The 24,590-nt window shown below is 31.6% G+C and overlaps 1 protein-coding gene across 2 annotated transcripts in view; it reads right to left on the bottom strand.

Annotated features, from left to right (window-relative positions):
* LOC134720741 (ER degradation-enhancing alpha-mannosidase-like protein 1) overlaps nucleotides 1-24,216 on the bottom strand; it is a 28,674-nt gene extending 4,458 nt beyond the window's left edge. Inside the window, exons 1-10 of one of the 2 annotated variants that reach the window (XM_063583216.1) lie at nucleotides 23,881-24,216; nucleotides 22,628-22,700; nucleotides 20,730-20,830; nucleotides 19,049-19,220; nucleotides 18,295-18,478; nucleotides 16,190-16,281; nucleotides 13,836-13,918; nucleotides 12,519-12,639; nucleotides 9,011-9,255; nucleotides 1,954-2,050 (exon numbers count right to left, since the gene is read on the bottom strand). In XM_063583216.1, the coding sequence (XP_063439286.1) occupies nucleotides 1,954-2,050; nucleotides 9,011-9,255; nucleotides 12,519-12,639; nucleotides 13,836-13,918; nucleotides 16,190-16,281; nucleotides 18,295-18,478; nucleotides 19,049-19,220; nucleotides 20,730-20,830; nucleotides 22,628-22,700; nucleotides 23,881-24,137 (1,425 nt within the window). In that variant the 5' untranslated portion in view covers nucleotides 24,138-24,216. The remainder of the gene's footprint in view (nucleotides 1-1,953; nucleotides 2,051-9,010; nucleotides 9,256-12,518; nucleotides 12,640-13,835; nucleotides 13,919-16,189; nucleotides 16,282-18,294; nucleotides 18,479-19,048; nucleotides 19,221-20,729; nucleotides 20,831-22,627; nucleotides 22,701-23,880) is intronic. The other variant, XM_063583227.1, reaches the window with a different exon arrangement.
* Between the last annotated feature and the right edge of the window lie 374 nt (nucleotides 24,217-24,590).

Here is a 24,590-nt window from a genome sequence, read left to right as displayed (position 1 = left end):
ATGTAAAATTTAGTTTGTGATTAGGTCTAGTTTATGGTGAACCACAAGTGGTAGGTCAATCATATTTGGTATGCAGTTGTATAAGCATTGGCACATCTTATTTCCATGGAGATTATATGGCCCTGCTCCCTCAGGCATGGTCTATTGACTTCAAAACTTTTGCTTATTTTACATATATTAGTGTGTGATTAGGTCAGTTTATGGGGAACCGCAAGTGGTAGGTCAATGATATTTGGTATGCAGTTGTGTAAGCATCAGTATACCTCATTTCCATGGGGATAATTTGGCTCTGCCCCCTTAGTCATGGTCTATTGACTGAAAAAAATTCTGAGTTATCATGTATTAGTTTGTGATTAGGTCAATTCAAGGGGAACCATTAGTGGTATTCAGTTGTATTTATAAGCATTGGCACATTTCATTTCCATGGAGAATATTTGGCCTCACCCCTCAGTCAGTCTAATGACTTTGAAACTTATCTTAGTTTACATGTATTAGTTTGTAATAAGATCAGTTTAAGATGAACTGCTAATGTTAAGTTAATGATATTTGGTATGCCAATTTATTGGCATTTACAAGAATCGTTTCCATGGAGATTATATAGCCCCACCCCCTCTTATTGACTTTTCACTAGTTAACTAGACACTGCCTGACTGGTTAATGTTTGTATTTAGATTTGGGAACAACTTATGATAAGTCAATGGTCATGATGGTATTTGGTATGCAGTTGCATAAGCATTTGCACATCTCATTTACATGGAGATTTTTTAGCCATGTAACTCAGTCATGGTTCATTGACTTTGAATATTTTCATAGTTTGTGCAAGATGTTGAAGCTATTTTGATTTCAAACTTTGCATAATCAAAGTTACAAAAAGGCGAGACATATCTCTGTGATAACAGTTTATTTTTTAAGTTCAGATCAAATCATCTTCGCTAGCCAAGGGTTACGATCCACTCTCATTCTCTCCACCCTTGGCGAATTGAGATAAAATGTCAGAGACACAAGGTAAGGATTTTTATTGGTTGCAGTCGAAACTCGCTGCATCCAATGAAAAGGCGCCTATAACATGATCAAGTGGTAATGTAGAGAGTGTTTGTTAACAATTGCCACATGTTTATTGTGCAACAAGTCTTTACATCCCTAAACATACGAATATATTTAGTGACAACTTGAATGTTTTTAATCAACTTATAGAAGTTCCTGTGTATGTTTCTTGCACAAATGCATGAATGTTGACATTTATTTTCATTTCTGGCTTTACCAAGTGTGTAGAATCTAGAGACTACTGTGTTTATACCCCCGCTTTAAAAAAGGGGGGGTATACTGTTTTACCTCTGTCTGTCAGTCCGTCAGTCCGTCCGTCAGTCCGTCCCATGAAACTTTCGTCACATTTTTCTCAGGAACTACACATCCACCCTTTCTGTAATTTGGTATCAACATTTATATATGTCAGCCATACCGTGTGATGCATTTTCAGATTCATTATTCATCGACTTCCTGTTTACCGAACACTTGTATGATTTTACACATAATAGCCAAGTTGAAAATTTTCGTCACATTTTTCTCAGGAATTACAATACAAGGATTTCTGAAATTTGGTTTCAGGGTTTATCTAAGTCAGCTATACCGTGTGATGCGTTTTCAGATTGATCACTTGACAACTTCCTGTTTACCGAACACTTGTATGATTTTACACATGATAGCCAAGTTGAAAATTTTCGTCACATTTTTCTCAGGAACTACAATACAAGGATTTCTGAAATTTGGTTTCAGGATTTATATAAGTCAGCTATACCGTGTGATGCGTTTTCAGCACTCTACTATCGTAGGTGGGGCATAAAAACCTTTTACATAAGTCCTAATATTAAAAAAATTAAATATATAGTTTGATCTTTTATAGGCTCCTTACCATTGTATTGATAAGTCAGTGAAAATAAATGAAGAAATTCTTACCAAGTACAGATATTTACAAGTTTCACTAAGGAAGAAACTTTCCATTCTGTCTTCTAGTTCCTTTGTATTGACATCATGTACTGTACAATAACCACATCTAAAACACAAAATAATTATAGATTATCGTTGGTCTATTGACATCATGTACTGAACAATAACCACATCTAAAACACAAAATAATTATAGATTATCGTTGGTCTATTGACATCATGTACTGTACAATAACCACATTTAAACACAAAATAATTATAGATTATCGTTGGTCTATTGACATCATGTACTGAACAATAACCACATCTAAAACACAAAATAATTATAGATTATCGTTGGTCTATTGACATCATGTACTGTACAATAACCACATCTAAAACACAAAATAATTATAGATTATCGTTGGTCTATTGACATCATGTACTGTACAATAACCACATCTAAAACACAAAATAATTATAGATTATCGTTGGTCTATTGACATCATGTACTGTACAATAACCACATCTAAAACACAAAATAATTATAGATTATCGTTGGTCTATTGACATCATGTACTGTACAATAACCACATCTAAAACACAAAATAATTATAGATTATCGTTGGTCTATTGACATCATGTACTGTACAATAACCACATCTAAAACACAAAATAATTATAGATTATCGTTGGTCTATTGACATCATGTACTGTACAATAACCACATCTAAAACACAAAATAATTATAGATTATCGTTGGTCTATTGACATCATGAACTGTACAATAACCACATCTAAAACACAAAATAATTATAGATTATGGTTGGTCTATTGACATCATGAACTGTACAATAACCACATCTAAAACACAAAATAATTATAGATTATCGTTGGTCTATTGACATCATGTACTGAACAATAACCACATCTAAAACACAAAATAATTATAGATTATCGTTGGTCTATTGACATCATGTACTGTACCATAACCACATCTAAAACACAAAATAATTATAGATTATCGTTGGTCTATTGACATCATGTACTGTACAATAACCACATCTAAAACACAAAATAATTATAGATTATCGTTGGTCTATTGACATCATGTACTGTACAATAACCACATCTTAAACACAAAATAATTATAGATTATCGTTGGTCTATTGACATCATGTACTGAACAATAACCACATCTAAAACACAAAATAATTATAGATTATCGTTGGTCTATTGACATCATGTACTGTACAATAACCACATCTTAAACACAAAATAATTATAGATTATCGTTGGTCTATTGACATCATGTACTGAACAATAACCACATCTAAAACACAAAATAATTATAGATTATCGTTGGTCTATTGACATCATGTACTGTACAATAACCACATCTAAAACACAAAATAATTATAGATTATCGTTGGTCTATTGACATCATGTACTGTACAATAACCACATCTTAACACAAAATAATTATAGATTATCGTTGGTCTATTGACATCATGTACTGTACAATAACCACATCTAAAACACAAAATAATTATAGATTATCGTTGGTCTATTGACATCATGTACTGTACAATAACCACATCTAAAACACAAAATAATTATAGATTATCGTTGGTCTATTGACATCATGTACTGTACAATAACCACATCTAAAACACAAAATAATTATAGATTATCGTTGGTCTATTGACATCATGTACTGTACAATAACCACATCTAAAACACAAAATAATTATAGATTATCGTTGGTCTATTGACATCATGTACTGAACAATAACCACATCTAAAACACAAAATAATTATAGATCATCGTTGGTCTATTGACATCATGTACTGTACAATAACCACATCTAAAACACAAAATAATTATAGATTATCGTTGGTCTATTGACATCATGTACTGTACAATAACCACATCTTAAACACAAAATAATTATAGATTATCGTTGGTCTATTGACATCATGTACTGTACAATAACCACATCTAAAACACAAAATAATTATAGATTATCGTTGGTCTATTGACATCATGTACTGTACAATAACCACATCTAAAACACAAAATAATTATAGATTATCGTTGGTCTATTGACATCATGTACTGAACAATAACCACATCTAAAACACAAAATAATTATAGATTATCGTTGGTCTATTGACATCATGTACTGTACAATAACCACATCTTAAACACAAAATAATTATAGATTATCGTTGGTCTATTGACATCATGTACTGAACAATAACCACATCTAAAACACAAAATAATTATAGATTATCGTTGGTCTATTGACATCATGTACTGTACAATAACCACATCTAAAACACAAAATAATTATAGATTATCGTTGGTCTATTGACATCATGTACTGTACAATAACCACATCTTAACACAAAATAATTATAGATTATCGTTGGTCTATTGACATCATGTACTGTACAATAACCACATCTAAAACACAAAATAATTATAGATTATCGTTGGTCTATTGACATCATGTACTGTACAATAACCACATCTAAAACACAAAATAATTATAGATTATCGTTGGTCTATTGACATCATGTACTGTACAATAACCACATCTAAAACACAAAATAATTATAGATTATCGTTGGTCTATTGACATCATGTACTGTACAATAACCACATCTAAAACACAAAATAATTATAGATTATCGTTGGTCTATTGACATCATGTACTGAACAATAACCACATCTAAAACACAAAATAATTATAGATCATCGTTGGTCTATTGACATCATGTACTGTACAATAACCACATCTAAAACACAAAATAATTATAGATTATCGTTGGTCTATTGACATCATGTACTGTACAATAACCACATCTAAAACACAAAATAATTATAGATTATCGTTGGTCTATTGACATCATGTACTGAACAATAACCACATCTAAAACACAAAATAATTATAGATTATCGTTGGTCTATTGACATCATGTACTGTACAATAACCACATCTTAAACACAAAATAATTATAGATTATCGTTGGTCTATTGACATCATGTACTGAACAATAACCACATCTAAAACACAAAATAATTATAGATTATCGTTGGTCTATTGACATCATGTACTGTACAATAACCACATCTTAAACACAAAATAATTATAGATTATCGTTGGTCTATTGACATCATGTACTGAACAATAACCACATCTAAAACACAAAATAATTATAGATTATCGTTGGTCTATTGACATCATGTACTGTACAATAACCACATCTAAAACACAAAATAATTATAGATTATCGTTGGTCTATTGACATCATGTACTGTACAATAACCACATCTTAACACAAAATAATTATAGATTATCGTTGGTCTATTGACATCATGTACTGTACAATAACCACATCTAAAACACAAAATAATTATAGATTATCGTTGGTCTATTGACATCATGTACTGTACAATAACCACATCTTAAACACAAAATAATTATAGATTATCGTTGGTCTATTGACATCATGTACTGAACAATAACCACATCTAAAACACAAAATAATTATAGATTATCATTGGTCTATTGACATCATGTACTGTACAATAACCACATTTAAACACAAAATAATTATAGATTATCGTTGGTCTATTGACATCATGTACTGAACAATAACCACATCTAAAACACAAAATAATTATAGATCATCGTTGGTCTATTGACATCATGTACTGTACAATAACCACATCTAATACACAAAATAATTATAGATTATCGTTGGTCTATTGACATCATGTACTGTACAATAACCACATCTAAAACACAAAATAATTATAGATTATCGTTGGTCTATTGACATCATGTACTGAACAATAACCACATCTAAAACACAAAATAATTATAGATTATCGTTGGTCTATTGACATCATGTACTGTACAATAACCACATCTAAAACACAAAATAATTATAGATTATCGTTGGTCTATTGACATCATGTACTGTACAATAACCACATCTAAAACACAAAATAATTATAGATTATCGTTGGTCTATTGACATCATGTACTGTACAATAACCACATCTAAAACACAAAATAATTATAGATTATCGTTGTTCTATTGACATCATGTACTGTACAATAACCACATTTAAACACAAAATAATTATAGATTATCGTTGGTCTATTGACATCATGTACTGTACAATAACCACATCTAAAACACAAAATAATTATAGATTATCGTTGGTCTATTGACATCATGTACTGTACAATAACCACATCTAAAACACAAAATAATTATAGATTATCGTTGGTCTATTGACATCATGTACTGTACAATAACCACATCTTAAACACAAAATAATTATAGATTATCGTTGGTCTATTGACATCATGTACTGTACAATAACCACATCTAAAACACAAAATAATTATAGATTATCGTTGGTCTATTGACATCATGTACTGAACAATAACCACATCTTAAACACAAAATAATTATAGATTATCGTTGGTCTATTGACATCATGTACTGTACCATAACCACATCTAAAACACAAAATAATTATAGATTATCGTTGGTCTATTGACATCATGTACTGTACAATAAACACATCTAAAACACAAAATAATTATAGATTATCGTTGTTCTATTGACATCATGTACTGTACAATAACCACATCTTAAACACAAAATAGTTATAGATTATCGTTGGTCTATTGACATCATGTACTGTACAATAACCACATCTAAAACACAAAATAATTATAGATTATCGTTGGTCTATTGACATCATGTACTGAACAATAACCACATCTTAAACACAAAATAATTATAGATTATCGTTGGTCTATTGACATCATGTACTGTACAATAACCACATCTAAAACACAAAATAATTATAGATTATCGTTGGTCTATTGACATCATGTACTGTACAATAACCACATCTAAAACACAAAATAATTATAGATTATCGTTGGTCTATTGACATCATGTACTGTACAATAACCACATCTAAAACACAAAATAATTATAGATTATCGTTGGTCTATTGACATCATGTACTGAACAATAACCACATCTTAAACACAAAATAATTATAGATTATCGTTGGTCTATTGACATCATGTACTGTACCATAACCACATCTAAAACACAAAATAATTATAGATTATCGTTGGTCTATTGACATCATGTACTGTACAATAAACACATCTAAAACACAAAATAATTATAGATTATCGTTGTTCTATTGACATCATGTACTGTACAATAACCGCATTTAAACACAAAATAATTATAGATTATCGTTGGTCTATTGACATCATGTACTGTACAATAACCACATCTAAAACACAAAATAATTATAGATTATCGTTGTTCTATTGACATCATGTACTGTACAATAACCACATTTAAACACAAAATAATTATAGATTATCGTTGGTCTATTGACATCATGTACTGTACAATAACCACATCTAAAACACAAAATAATTATAGATTATCGTTGTTCTATTGACATCATGTACTGTACAATAACCACATTTAAACACAAAATAATTATAGATTATCGTTGGTCTATTGACATCATGTACTGAACAATAACCACATCTAAAACACAAAACAATTATAGATTATCGTTGTTCTATTGACATCATGTACTGTACAATAACCACATTTAAACACAAAATAATTATAGATTATCGTTGGTCTATTGACATCATGTACTGAACAATAACCACATCTAAAACACAAAATAATTATAGATTATCGTTGGTCTATTGACATCATGTACTGTACAATAACCACATCTAAAACACAAAATAATTATAGATTATCGTTGGTCTATTGACATCATGTACTGAACAATAACCACATCTAAAACACAAAATAATTATAGATTATCGTTGGTCTATTGACATCATGTACTGAACAATAACCACATCTTAAACACAAAATAATTATAGATTATCGTTGGTCTATTGACATCATGTACTGTACAATAACCACATCTAAAACACAAAATAATTATAGATTATCGTTGGTCTATTGACATCATGTACTGTACAATAACCACATCTAAAACACAAAATAATTATAGATTATCGTTGGTCTATTGACATCATGTACTGTACAATAACCACATCTTAAACACAAAATAATTATAGATTATCGTTGGTCTATTGACATCATGTACTGTACAATAACCACATCTAAAACACAAAATAATTATAGATTATCGTTGGTCTATTGACATCATGTACTGTACAATAACCACAGCTAAAACACAAAATAATTATAGATTATCGTTGGTCTATTGACATCATGTACTGTACAATAACCACATCTTAAACACAAAATAATTATAGATTATCGTTGGTCTATTGACATCATGTACTGAACAATAACCACATCTAAAACACAAAATAATTATAGATTATCGTTGGTCTATTGACATCATGTACTGAACAATAACCACATCTAAAACACAAAATAATTATAGATTATCGTTGGTCTATTGACATCATGTACTGTACAATAACCACATCTAAAACACAAAATAATTATAGATTATCGTTGGTCTATTGACATCATGTACTGTACAATAACCACATCTAAAACACAAAATAATTATAGATTATCGTTGGTCTATTGACATCATGTACTGAACAATAACCACATCTTAACACAAAATAATTATAGATTATCGTTGGTCTATTGACATCATGTACTGTACAATAACCACATCTAAAACACAATATAATTATAGATTATCGTTAATCATCTCCACAAGATTGATTTTCTCACTTGAGCCTGTACAGCGAAAGTGAGAAATGCAAACAAGTTATATGCATATATTGTGTTCAACTTTACATGAAAACAACCATTAAAATAAGAATATCTGATTTAATAACATCTTCATTGAATTATTGATATTCAATCGTCAAAGTATCAATGAACTTTTAACAAATGTGTTTAAAAGTGTGAAAATTTTATTTACTTGATTTTGTTCAAATGAATTATGTTGACAATTTAAAAAAGTGAGAATTAAGGCCACAAAAATATTATCTAAAGATAAAACCTACTCTGCTTTTGCATAGGTATTAATATTTTGAAGGATTTCCTTTCCAACATGGAGGTAGAATGGATTTTTAGTTGCTTGATAAAGGAAGTATGTGGATTCAATAAGTTCTGGCCTCAGTGGATAAAACATAACTTCTGGTACCCGTAAATTCCAGTTGTATCTTTCTGGTAAAAATCCATACTTTTTCCATATAAAATAAAATAAGGCATGGGAACATATAGCTTCTTCAATGTCTCCATTTAAAACCTGCAATTTAAAATTATCAACATTAAACAACTTCTTTAATATATCATTATGAGCAATAATTCTATTTACCAAAAGTTTGTGGATATTTGAATGATATTGTTATTTTTTTACAATTGTCACAATGACATTCTTATTTATATACAACATAAAGAAGAATCAAACTAACTTCTATGAAAACATTTTATTTTTTTAAATAAAGGAAATACAACATACTCCTTGTCAAATATAAGTTAAACACATTCAATGTAAACTACAGCTTGTATGGATTATTTATAAGATACCCTAAGAATGATTGTTTTCAGCAAATTTTATTTTACCAAAACACAATCAAGTGAATCAACGCAATATTAAAACAAGAAGCTGTAAGAACGACAGCCATCCAGATTTTTTACATTTATTTGTGTCCTGGCATTTTTCAATATCAAGTCAAGGACCATAACTCCTGAACAGTGAAAGTGAAAATCATCAATATCAAACTTGACCTCCATTTTGTCATCAGTAATGACATATCAAAATTTAACAAGAATGTGTCCAAAGTTCACGGATGCCCCACTCACACTATCATTTTCCGTGTTCAATGGACTGTGAAATTGGGTAAAAAATCTAGAAAGATCATATCATAAGCAACATGTGAACTAAGTTTCAAGTTGATTTGACTTCAGCTTCATCCAAAACTACCTTTACCAAAAACTTTTACCTGAAGCGGGACGAACGGAAGCACAGACAAAGGAACAAATGAACAGAAAGCCGGACAGCCCTTTCATTTTCTATGTTCAGTGGACATTGAAATTGGGGTCAAAAGACTAATTTGGTCTTAAAATTAGAAAGATCATATCATAAGCAACAAGTGTACTAAGTTTCAAGTTGGTTGGACTTCAGCTTCATCAAAAACTACCTTGGCCAAAAACTTTAACCTGAAGCGGGACAGACGGAAGAATGAACGAATGGACAGACGAACGGACACACAAACCAGAAACATAATGCCCCTCTACTATCGTAGGTGGGGCATAATAAAAATCTTTGTTTAAATGGTTCATGACTTAAAGCAAGGACATGACTGGAAAAAACATTTTTCAATCTTTCAAGAACTATTACTCCTGAACGGTGAAAGTGAAAATAATCAATATTGAACTTGACCTCCATTTTGAAGAGCTTGGTTGAACTGATCATTATTAATCTCATTTTTACTGTTTGGCAGAAAGCTGCCCCTCCCCCCGTATATTTTAATTTAGAAATTAATAACCGATTTTTCCTTCTGAAATCCATTTAATTATGTATTTTTACTTACCTGTATACCAGGCCATGCTGCCTGTAGCGAATCAATCCAATTAATTATGTATTTTTACTTACCTGTATACCAGGCCATGCTGCCTGCAGCGAATCAATCCAATTAATTATGTATTCTTATTTACCTGTATACCAGGCCATGCTGCCTGCAGCGAATCAATCTAGTTAATTATGTATTCTTACTTACCTGTATACCAGGCCATGCTGCCTGCAGCGAATCAATCCAATTAATTATGTATTCTTACTTACCTGTATACCAGGCCATGCTGCCTGCAGCGAATCAATCCAGTTAATTATGTATTCTTACTTACCTGTATACCAGGCCATGCTGCCTGCAGCGAATCAATCCAGTTAATTATGTATTCTTACTTACCTGTATACCAGTCCATGCTGCCTGTAGAGTCTTACTTACCCGTATACCAGGCCATGCTGCCTGCAGCTAATCAATCCAATTAATTATGTATTTTTACTTACCTGTATACCAGGCCATGCTGCCTGTAGAGTCTTACTTACCTGTATACCAGGCCATGCTGCCTGCAGCTAATCAATCCAATTAATTATGTATTTTTACTTACCTGTATACCAGGCCATGCTGCCTGTAGTCTTACTTACCTGTATACCAGGCCATGCTGCCTGCAGCAAATCAATCCAATTAATTATGTATTCTTACTTACCTGTATACCAGGCCATGCTGCCTGCAGCGAATCAATCCAGTTAATTATGTATTCTAACTTACCTGTATACCAGGCCATGCTGCCTGCAACGAATCAATCCAATTAATTATGTATTCTTACTTACCTGTATACCAGGCCATGCTGCCTGCAGCGAATCAATCCAATTAATTATGTATTCTTACTTACCTGTATACCAGACCATGCTGCCTGCAGCAAATCAATCCAATTAATTATGTATTCTTACTTACCTGTATACCAGGCCATGCTGCCTGCAGCGAATCAATCAGGTTAATTATGTATTCTTACTTACTTGTATACCAGGCAATGCTGCCTGCAGCGAATCAATCCAATTAATTATGTATTCTTACTTACCTGTATACCAGGTCATGCTGCCTGCAGCGAATCAATCCAATTAATTATGTATTCTTACTTACCTGTATACCAGGCCATGCTGCCTGCAGCGAATCAATCCATTTAATTATGTATTCTTACTTACCTGTATACCAGGCCATGCTGCCTGCAGCGAATCAATCAGGATAATTATGTATTCTTACTTACTTGTATACTAGGCCATGCTGCCTGCAGCGAATCAATCCAATTAATTATGTATTCTTACTTACCTGTATACCAGGCCATGCTGCCTGCAGCGAATCAATCCAATTAATTATGTATTCTTACTTACCTGTATACCAGACCATGCTGCCTGCAGCAAATCAATCCAATTAATTATGTATTCTTACTTACCTGTATACCAGGCCATGCTGCCTGCAGCGAATCAATCAGGTTTATTATGTATTCTTACTTACTTGTATACCAGGCAATGCTGCCTGCAGCGAATCAATCCAATTAATTATGTATTCTTACTTACCTGTATACCAGGCCATGCTGCCTGCAGCGAATCAATCCATTTAATTATGTATTCTTACTTACCTGTATACCAGGCCATGCTGCCTGCAGCGAATCAATCAGGATAATTATGTATTCTTACTTACTTGTATACTAGGCCATGCTGCCTGCAGCGAATCAATCCAATTAATTATGTATTCTTACTTACTTGTATACCAGGCCATGCTGCCTGCAGTGAATCAATCCATTTAATTATGTATTCTTACTTACCTGTTTACCAGGCCATGCTGCCTGCAGCGAATCAATCAGGTTAATTATGTATTCTTACTTACTTGTATACCAGGCCATGCTGCCTGCAGGGAATCAATCCAGATAATTATGTATTCTTACTTACCTGTATACCAGGCCATGCTGCCTGCAGCGAATCAATCCAGTTAATTATGTATTCTTACTTACTTGTATACCAGGCCATGCTGCCTGCAGCGAATCAATCCAATTATTTACAGTATCTCCTGTTTTCATATGTACATTAACATATAAAGGGGGATAACCTGAACCATTGTTACACTTTAATCTCCTGAAAATGAAAAACAAAAAATCTTATAAAAGTTTTAATTAATACATTGTTATATTACATGTAATGTAAATCCAATACTAGTGTGAAGCAAGGCTTCCAAAACGGTCATATATTCCGGACAATTGTATTATGTCCGGTAAAAGTCCGACTGGGAAAAGCATGAAACGGTCTTTTACTTTTTAGATATTAAGGCTTTTTCGGTCATGATCATTTTTACATAATTCACGATCTTTTTGACCCAATATTTTGCCTTTAACAGCCACACATTTCCGGTCATAAAAGTGACATGATGATTAATTACAATCAAAACAACCCCTACTTCAATTCTTTCTAATTTTAATCAAGGCTAATTAGTGTTGGACAGCTGAAATCGGTGAACCCTGAAATCTACCTGTTCAGTTGACAGGTAAACTATTTTCAGTACCGGACATCATATAAATTGATCAGTCTATTAAAAATTATTTTTTAACATTTCAGCGGTTTGTATCTAATTAACTTAGTCCAAAAGATTAAAATTATAAGAAATACGTTTATAAACATGATTTGATGAAAAATTTCAAAAGGTTCTAAATGAAAAATCGTCTGAACTACGTAGTATGAACTAGAACACATGTGCGCATGTGCACAGGTGGGAAGTTTAATTATGCATCCTACATTTCTTCAAAAATGCTAAAATTATCATTGAAACCTGTATCTAAAGTTCATTTGAAGTATTTTGTTGAAGAAATAAGATGGAAAGAGCTTCTCCACTCAGTCGTGCTTTGTAAACATACACAGATTTTAGGTATCCGTATATGGTCCATGTTTTACCATTGTCATGTCACATCCGGTTTAAAAACGAAAGTAAAGTTTTTGACATCATTTTGCCCAAATAAAGAGACTATAAGGCAGATGCACGCTGATGTGCACACTTTAAATTATATACACTGTCAATTTAACAGTTAACGTCAGAACTCAGTATTCAACTCCAATGTAATTTTCCTATAGGCTTGTTTGCATGAAATTTATTATCCTTGCACTTACAATTTTTCAGCAATCCTTATAAATTAGTAGCATAGTTAATATACAAATTCACAGTACAGCATAATCTGCAATTACAGAAACCTCTATTAAGTGTTTCACTGTTTCTATTAAGATAACTTTATATTGATCTAAAGCTAGTGTACAAAATTTTCACAATCAAAGCAACAACTTACCCTCTACGTAAATGGAATTTTATTGTTTCATAAGCTTCATTAAACATTTCTAAATCTTCTACTTCTCCAAATAATATATAACTCTAAAAATGAAAAAGATTTATAATATTATTTTTTTCACAAGTGTGGCAGACAGATTCATATGATATGTGTTAATTTCATAATTACAAGGTACATTTTTGTAAATATTTTTTTTATCACTACATATCCTAATCAAGACGTACACCATGTCAGTATAATCTATTAACACCTGAAACTTAAGTCCAATATATGTAGTTCCCATACAGTCACATATAAAAATCCAGTCTGTATTACTTTTTCGCTGTGTAAATTTACAGTTCTGTACACAACTGTTTCCTGCATTTTGTTTGACAGAACATACATTTTCATCTTGTCTTGAGGAAACTTATTTTTCATATGCATGGGTTTTAAAAGTTTGATGATTTTCGGACAATTAAGGAGCGCCTTTCACCATTTTTTTTTTTACTTTCTAAAATCAAAGAGCTGAATAGCTCTGAGGGGAAAGACGGCCCTTGTTTCTATATAATTATGTTTTTGGAAAGGGGGGGGGGGGGGGTATCTTTTGATAGTTTTCATATGAAGAATGAAAAAGAGAACAGCTAGAACATGTAGAAAGGTTGACAATATTGAAATCAATTGTTGTTTATGTAATTTCATTTCCTTAGTTTAGGATTCAATTTGGACCAATGAAAGAGCTCTGCATCTTCTCTAAATCTAAACATTTGATTAAAGTTGATAGCTAATTATAAAACTCAACTGAATTCTGTCATTTCACAACAACTACAATATTTTCTGAAATCTTGATTGTGTACTACTGAACTGCAGGCTCGGGCCATTTTCCATTTTTTTGTGACAGTTCTCTTGGATTTTTAGGTTTTTTCTTTAGAAAGTGTGGACTGAAAAATCTATTCAGTTTTAAATTTCCAATGAATTTTATGAAGTTCGGAGTTATAACTCTCATCACAGGGAATCAGGTACTAATAAAAAAAACAATATGAGAGATGTAAACTGTGTGAAGCTTGTTTCCAAATCTTAATTTTGAAATATTTGTAAATAATAAATATGTTTAAACTACAAAATGCAAATTTTTATTATTTTTTTTTTACCATTACAATGATTATGTAGGTACACAAAAATTTAGTTTTAATAGAAGACTACCAATCCAATGAAATGTTAAATTTGAAGTGTTTAAATACATCAACTTTTATTTTAGTGGATAATTACTCATCAATTGAGTCCTGAATTGGAGGAAGATTCTCAGAATTTTTACAGAAAAAGTGGTCTCACTAATTAGCGACAAGAAGAATTTTAGCGACAAGAAGAATTTAAGCGACAAGAAGAATTTTAGCGACAAGAAGCGACAAGAAGAATATTTTTTTCTTGTCGCTAAATAGTCTTCTTGACGCTTCTTGTCGCTTTTTGACGCTTCTTGTCTCTGATTAGTAGGACTCGAAAAAAGTAATCAAATCGTTTCTTTCCCCTGTCTCATGTAACCCCACGATCTTAGTTGATTTTGAAAGTTGTTGACCTACAAATTAAAGTATTGTATGTTGATGTTTAAATCATCTACAGTAAACAATATTATGTTTAGATTTAACAAATACAAATTTGTAATTAGTGCACGATCTCTAAGAATGATTGAAATATTAAACCAGTGAACTGGTGAAGGATATCCCTGCTTCTTCCAAGAATGACGTCACTATAAAATGCAATGTAGGTTGGATATATTTAGAATATCTCGTCATACTAATTTTTCCGGATTGTAAAATAAGCGTTAATAGTGTAAAGGAGAGTTCAAGATACGATAATTTTGTGAGAAACAGAAGGGAAATGTGTAAAAAAGTGTTTAAAGTCAAACTATTCATTTCTGGGTCTCCTTCTCTTCAATCTAAGTAAGATTTGTTGGGGGGTTTTCCACACTATAACATGCATAATATCAAAATGAATGATGTGAGGGAGTGTCACTCTGGTCAACCCCATAGGGGATTGACGGCTTGAAGCCGTCTTTCCCCAAAAAATCAACTACTAGAGGAGAATTAATTCCTTACTTTTTCAGAAAATAGCAGAGATAAATGCATTATTTACGAGATTTTCAATTTTGTAAAATTTGACCTGAAGAGGGGTAACCCTCAGTTAAAGAAAACATTGCCCAAAAAAAAACATCTCATTTGTGTCAACCATTTTCATTTATTTATTCTAAGCTTCATAATAACACCTATTTCTTAAATTCAATTTGGTATGAACATTTATTAGCCTAGATATAACTGATTATAACAATAACACAACATATTTTATGGGTTATCTTCCTTAACAGAGGTCTTTTGTTTACAAACCTTTAAAAGATATTCATAAAATGAATCATGACCTGCTCCTAAACCACTCATTTCTCCTGTCCATTCACCTGTCTGGATATTTAAAACACTTCCTGAAAATAATATCAAAAGAATTTATATTATTCTACTGTAAGGCACAGGTGGGTGTTATGAAATAAGATATGTTAAGTAGTCATCATAGTTTAACACATCTTATTTCTTAATAAGGGAATTGATATGCAAATATTTTAATAATTAAGAGTCTTTTTTAGTTGTGTGTTTTAATGAAATGATGTAATAAAATGAGAGCCAAGAAACAAAAGAGAATCGTTGAAAATCAGAAATGCTATCTGTATTACTATGAGAGAAAGTACTATAGTATTTAGAACTATAAATGTTACTTGTAGGTGATTTAAAATTATTGTGATCAGCTATAATTGTCAGAGAGATTGATAAAGTTTGTGATTATTTGCAAGGAGATGTCTACTTATACCATACTTGGGGGTATGTGTAGTAATAATATTTATAAACAATATTAATTACCTAGAATTGTTAATACAGATTTAATTTACTGCTATAAATAGTGTATGCTTTGTTAGCTTAGCAGCTGGTTATTTTTTTTTCAAAATAAAACCATGTTCTTAGTCATAAGTACAAAATCAAAATTAATAAGGGGAGATAATTTGAAAAGGGAGATAATATATTTCAGAATTATAAATCTCTGACAGAAACATTTTATTTTGGTAATTTTATATGGAAATTCATTATTAAAATTAGAGCTACGTAATTGTTAAAAGTTTAAAAGACTTGATAATAATTAAACTTATGATAAAGTTGAGAAAAGATTTTTTACTGAGGAAATAGAAATTTATGCACTTGGTTATTATGACATATAAAATGTATATCAAGAAATGAAACTTACTATTATGATCTTTGTTTTTGTTTCTTTCATTTTATATATAAGACGTAGCCTAAAATTTATATTTAATGATATAACAACAAAAAATAATGAGAAATTTTTATATTAATAGAAAAGTTGTGATAATATGTATATGGAAGATTTAATTAACTATGATGACGACTCAGCACATCTTCTTTTATAAAGCCGCCTGTGTCATTACACTAAATCAAAAAATATTCTGTATACCAAATTACCAAGTAATAAAATCGTTCTTAATGGTATTTTTTCATGGTACTTCACCAAAAATCAACCTTTCTGAATTTGCCATAAATATATGCAAGGATTATAAATTAGGCCAGGTTAACATAGCTATCTAACAGGCAAGCACATCTTAATTAATGTGATAGAATCTACAAACATGTCTTAAATGATCTTAAATGCAGGGGTCGAAATTAGCGCTGGTCCAGTGGTCTGAGACGAGTAGAATTTCCTTTGGACCAGTAGATTTTGTCAGCTGGTGGTCCTGTGGACCAGTAGAAATTTATTGATAAAAATCACTTATTGTATCAATCACAGTTTGTTTACAAAAAAAATTACCTGCGAAATCAATAATACGGTATTTGGGGTACTTATTAGTATAACAATTGATCATGTTAATTAATATCGCAGGTAAGCTTTGTTCACAACAACACAAAATACGGAAAATTTTGGAAGGAGTTAAACCGCCAGAGAAAACAAATAAAAATTAGAGACATTCAAAAGGAATAAGAAAAAATTGTGAATGGTTAAATCATATAGTCGTTTGCAATGTAATGACTTGTATAAAAGCTGAAAAATTTGCAGTGACAGACCTAGATAAGAAATGTATTTTTGTAATGGATCTTCAAATTTTAAGTTATATTCTGTACAAGCTCTGACATGAGAAATCAGAAAAGCCCAAAAAATCTACGGGAATAAAGGATAGGAAAGCACTTTTTGTCTAACATGTGTAAAAGAAAAACAAAATATAGTGTTTGTCAAATGAATGACATTTTTGCAGGACCAGTTGACTTGGAGCCAGACCAGTAGATTTTTCAGTCCACTGGTCTGCCTGGCCAGTACACCCAAAAGCTTAAATTCGCCCCCTGCTTAAATGTGTGACATATTTGAAAGTAAGGATCAAGGTTGTTTTTGCTTTTAATCACAAACAACTATGAAGCTAAGAAAATTAAAACAAAGCAAATACCTAGCAATCCTGTAACATTAGACTTAAGCTGCCATAAATTTCTAACTGCTCTTCGTGCATAAGATTCATATATAGGATCACCCAATAATCTGGACAAAACAGCAAATTCTAAGACAAGAGTTCCTGCCCCTGATGTACATGTTGTATTGACACAGTCAACTGGCACACCATTCTCTAAGTTCACCTAAATTATAAAATAAAAACCACTTATGCTGTGTTTCTATGTAAAGCCTTATTAACATCTAGGTACTACAATTTTTTATTTTTTTTATTTTGACATTAACTTAATCAAGTGACTCATCCTAACACATTTATTTCTTAATTTTATTGAAACCTTTTTGACCTTGTTTTCCATCAATATGTTAAAAAAAACTTCATCAATTTAAAGGAGTGTCATGTTATTGCATGTATTTTGCAGTGGATACCACTGTGACATATTTTTCTTTACTACTTATGTATCTGCCAAAAGTATGACTAAAAACACAAAGAGTTATTGTAGAAAAAAAAGGCCAAAGATACCAGAAGGACAATATTAAAATTAAAGTTGAAGGAAAAGAACACAAATAAAAAGACAATCAACTGTTTACAAAATGCTAAATAGAAAAATAATGACAGAACAACACAATTAACTGAGGGTGATCACAGCTAGGTGCTCCAGAATGGTGAGCAGATTCTGTTTCTGATGTGGCACCAATCACAAATTCAGTGTTAAAATTCACTATGGTATGACTCCAATTTTTCATACTATACAAACCCTAGGATACGGGATTCCTGTCTTTGTGTTTTCAAAAGCTGGAAGTAACCTTGTGCCAAGGTCATTAGCCAGGGTTAAGAGTTCATTATCATATCCAGGTATACTCATGTTACCAAATGGCTGTTCTGGGTCAGTGATGATAAGATGGGCTGACAATAAGGCACCTAACATTCTGGAAAAACAAACAAACAAAATATAATCAGTTCATAGCAGTTCTTTACTTTAATAAATATACATGTACTTTAAACTAACTTATTTTTACATAGACGTAATGTAAGCACTTTCTAGCCCACTTTGAAACAATTTTTTTTCTTCAGGATTTTCATTATTTTTCTACTTGCAAAATTCACAAAAATTAATTGGTTATAGTGTATCATTCATTGATAAACAGAATTTTGGACACTCCATCATGATAATGCTTGTGTAAAATATTTTTATCTTCATACATGTATGTTACTTTATTAGGTGTCTACCAATATTTAATCTAATTCTGAATTAATTATTTTTCTCAGCCAATTCGGTCTTTATATTAACTCAATCAATCAATATTCATGCAGTGGTCCAGAGTTTATAAGAAGAAGAATAGTTGATATATAAACAAGAATGTGTCAGAAGTACAGGGATGCCCCACTCGCACTATCATTTTCCATGTTCAATGGACCATAAAAAAATCTAATTTTCTAAAAATTAGAAAGACCATACAATAGGAAACATGTGTTCTAAGTTTCAAGTTGATTGGATGTCAACTTCATCAAAAACTACCTTGACCAAAAACGGAAGCACAGAAGAAGGAACGAACGAACAGACAGACGGACAGACCAGAAAACATAATGCCCCTCTACTATCGTAGGTGGGGCATAAAAAATTACTCAAGAACCAAGCAATACAATGAATAAGGAAATATCACAAAGAAATTAATGATGTTGCTTGCATAAATAAAGAATTATATATTAGTTTTAAAAAGTAAATTTGATATTAAGTTAATAATCATTGATTTATATTGTAACTACATTTCTTTTTTATCTTCCAGATGTTACATGTACAAGATCATTAACCTGCATTTGTTTAACAATCTGTCATTTAAATACTTAGTCATAAAGTTGTGTTTATAGAATTAATATTGAAATTACAGAATTATACAATGAAGACACAGTTTTTTACTAAATACAGATACATGTACAATAAAATGCCAAACTATGAATATAATCATAAATATAATTCTCTCATTAACTTCTACATATAATAACTGATTGCAAAACAAACATCATGAATATAAAGACTTGTTTTCTATCTTGCACTACTATTTAGAAATTTGATTCTAACTCTAAGGTGCAAAACAGGGAAATCTAAAAAAAAAATCTAAAAGATTAAAAAAAATCTAAACTGTAAGTAGATATATGAAGTTGTGGTATGAGTGGCAATGAGACAACTCTCCATATGTCAGGTATTCTCTCATCATAGATACCAGGATCAAAATTTTATATTTATGACAGATGGGCGTTTCTTCAATAAAAAAACCTCATCAGTGACGCTCGAATCAAAATATGTTTAAAAGGCCAAATAGAGTACCAAGTTGAAGAGCATTGAAGACCAAAAATTCTTAAAAATTTTGCCAAATATAACTAAGGAAATCTGTTCTTGATATATATAATATATAGTATAACTAAAAAGTTCTATTAACCTTATTGTCACTTCAAAAACTTGCACTGTGTTTGATTTGAAGACAAGATTATCTATCACAATCTGTACTGCATTCTTAAATTCTGTGCTGTTTCCCATTATCTAAAATAATAAATAATCTCATAAATATGAATAATATAATTTTGTATAATGAATTGATGCATTGAAAGGATATTAACAGGAATTACCAAGAATACAGGACAGTACAACAGACCACATCCAGGAATGTAACTTCATGAAAGACCAAGCAACTTTGCACAATAGGAGTGGGACTTGTAAATAGTCATTTTGGATATTTTCTGTTGTTATATCTTCTGACATCAGATTTGGACTTCTCTTGAACTGAATTTCAATGTGCCTATTGTCATGCTTTACTTTTCTACATTTGCTAGAGGTATAGGGAGAGGGTTGAGATCTCATAAACATGTTTAACCCCGCCACCTTTTTGCGCCTGTCCAAGTCAGGAGCCTCTAGCCTTTGTTAGTCTTGTAATATTTTTAATTTAGTTTCTTGTGTATAATTTGGAGTTTAGTATGGCGTTAATTATCACTGAACTGCTATATATATATTTGATTAGGGGCCAGCTGAAGGACGCCTCAGGGTGCGGGAATTTCTGGCTGCATTGAAAACCCATTGGTGACCCATTATGCTGTTGTCTGTTCTATGGTCAGGTTGTTGTCTCTTTGACACAATCCCCATTTCCATTCTCAATTCTATAAAAAAAAAACAACATATTTATCAATCTTTAAAAGGGGACAAAAACCCACTCTCCCTTTTATATCCCTCTGACATCAATCATCAACACCCAACTCCTAAAATGTAGGGGAAAGGGTTCTTTAAATGACAACAAGTACTAACAATTGCTGAATAGATGTACATTCGTATTAATTTCAAAGTCTGGAAAAATAATACTCCCCTAACAACATAAAATAATAACAGGTGCGCTAAGTTTATATATGTGTGTTATGTTTCTTTGGAAATTACAAGAATCTAGCCATGGATTGAATAGAAGGTAATTATACACAATAATCAAATTTGATAAGATCTGATAGATAGTAGTGGTTTCAGTGTTTTGCTGATAACTTGCATGCTGGTATAAAAGTTATATATAAATGTATGTAAACAACATGTACATGATGTACATTGTAGGACTTCATTCATATGCTGTAGAATGAATTACATTGTGATTCACAAATGTCTTTTTGGTGAAAAGGTGATCAAGTTTTGCAGAGATACATGTACAGTGTAGTCAATAAGGATATGTGAACTGGAGATATCTGATGGATAGAGTACTCAGTAGTGAACCTACAACTGAATTATTTATTGATAAAAAACTCTATATGTAAACAGCACACAGAGGCATGGAAGGGATTGGAAATTTTTAAATCAGTCCCTGGGAAATTGGGGTTAGGGTGCTGATCTTCCTCACAAACAAGTTTAACCCTGAACCCAGTCACATTCTTTAAGTGCCTGTCCTAAGCTTGGTCAGGAGCCAGTGGCTGACATTGGTTGCAGTCTTTCTTTTGTTGCTGTATAAATCAGGCAGATGGTTTTCTTTTTTGAATTATATCACTATTTGTAATCCAAGAGCATTTTATATCTTTTTTTGTTTAATAACTGATGAAGGTGGTACAGTGTTTGGTGACCTGTTGTTTTTTTGTAATAAACGACTAAAACTCGATACTTTGCGTTGTGTTACTTTTATGCTCATAATCTAATATCGAAGGCGCCCAAAACAAAGGTACAAAGTCACGTCATAAACATAAGACGTTAATACGGGAAACATAACGTTAACGTTTGCATTATATTCTCAACAGTAGTCATGGTAGTTGTTTTCATCTATATATGTCTCTTGGCAACTACACCAAATCTCCTTTTTTTCATTTAACCCATAATTACCGCAAGTGTATCCAATGTATCAACCAGACTAAGCATATAGTCACCAAGGGCATCATTAATATTGATGTTGGATCTACAAAATTACAAATAATAATGTGGCTTAAAATACTTTTCATTAATTTTGGGATTAAGGAAATCATCCAATAAATTTATTTCATACCTAAAACTATTTAAAAAAAACCAACAGCATCCTCGATTACTGTAAGGAAATGCTTTATTCTGGTTTGTATGCATAATATGTTTCTCCACTTAAGGTGACATTTTCAGAACAATTTAATGATAGCTGGTAACAAGTGGTGAAGTACATAAAATGCATTTCAATCATATGGGATTACAAAAAGGTTAACAATTACGTCTGACACACGTAATGGTTTGACAACGTTAAAATGAAAGTGAAAGTTAATAATGAATTGTCAGTATCTTTTCCCAAAATGGACAACACCTCACTGAACATTCTGTAACACTTCAACTGGCTGCATAGGTTTTTAGTGTGTATAGATGTCATATATAAATGAGAAGATATGATCTGATTGTCAATGACAAAAATCTCCATCAGAAACCAGACGATATAGAAGTTAACAACTGTGGCCAACGAGCAGTCTTCAAGAATGAACAAAAACCCATACCCCAAAGACAGCTATGGCCCTTAAATGACAAATGTACAGTAAAATAATTTAATGAGAAACTTTAAAACCGTACGGCAAGTTTTAGGTACCAAAACAAATATGATATACATATGCATGTTCAGCAACAAACTTAGTCCAAATAATTATGACGTCTTGGAAAGGCTATTTTAAATTTTGCTTTGACGCCTTCCGCCATGTACATTATAAGGCGTCAAAGAAAAAAAAATATAATAGCTTTCAAGATGTCATAATTATTTGGACTACAACAAACTACATATACTAAAACCACTGAATTGAAGGCTCTTGACTAGTCTTCACGCTGAACCAGTGGGCAGTAGCCCAGGCTTGTAAAAATCTTATCTACAGGCCAACTTGGCCAACAGAATTATCTAACTAAACTTTCAAAATTTCCGGGCCTGTAGATCTAAAAGTCCATTGTGAAGACTGCTCGACTTGGGACAGGCACATACAGAGTGTAAAAGGAAAGATGGTTCCTTGTTTTTTAATCTTGACTTTGGGAGAGAATGTTTGACAGTAACTTGCCAGACCTCATAATTATTTGGACTAGAGTGAACGTGGTTGATATTTTAGATTATTTTTACAGATACCGCTACATAAGTTTCTTACGGGTTATCATGGTCATGTCCACGCCCTTCACAGTCTATTGGGTCTAACTCATCTTCAGGATAAGCATACTTCATGTAGTTGTCATAACCAAAATGAAACATATCTCTAGCTGCTTGTAAAAGTTCGATTCTCTCAGACTGGTTGAAATAACCATATTTCTTTTCATTAAAATCAAAATTGTCATCAAGTTTAAAGAAATTTAAGACGACACCCAAGGAAAGGGAGAGCGTGTAGACAAATAGACAGTTTTTCATCATATGCCATCACTTTCAATAAAGCAGTCTGCTAAACTCAAAACATCAACATCAACAGGAAGTGCCGAGCAACTAATTCCGGTTGTGAATTTGATTCGCAACAAAATATAGTTTTATCTTTGTTTTGTATCACAATCAACCCAATCAAAATCTAGGAATAAAATTTATAATCCTTATTTTTTAGCATTAAAATTTTGCCGCAGATAATTGATTATAAAAAGAATCTTAATCAGTTTCCAAAATTTGCGGAGTAACACAAAGTTTTTAACCAATGAAAATTGTGAACGTCGGCAGAAAAGTAAAAAGTAAATTCAGCGGGAAAACATGACTTTTCTCTCCCGATCTAATCTTTACACCTGTCATATATGTGAAAACTGTTCATAATATACACCATGTCATTACTCAAATGTTCATATCTATTCAATTTACAATAAGTCTGAAAGAAACAATAAACAA

This window comes from Mytilus trossulus, chromosome 1 (assembly GCF_036588685.1).
Source record: "Mytilus trossulus isolate FHL-02 chromosome 1, PNRI_Mtr1.1.1.hap1, whole genome shotgun sequence".
Classification (NCBI taxonomy): Eukaryota; Metazoa; Mollusca; class Bivalvia; order Mytilida; family Mytilidae; genus Mytilus; species Mytilus trossulus.
Note: the sequence above shows the minus strand (reverse complement) of the source record. Positions and strands in the feature narration are given on the sequence as shown.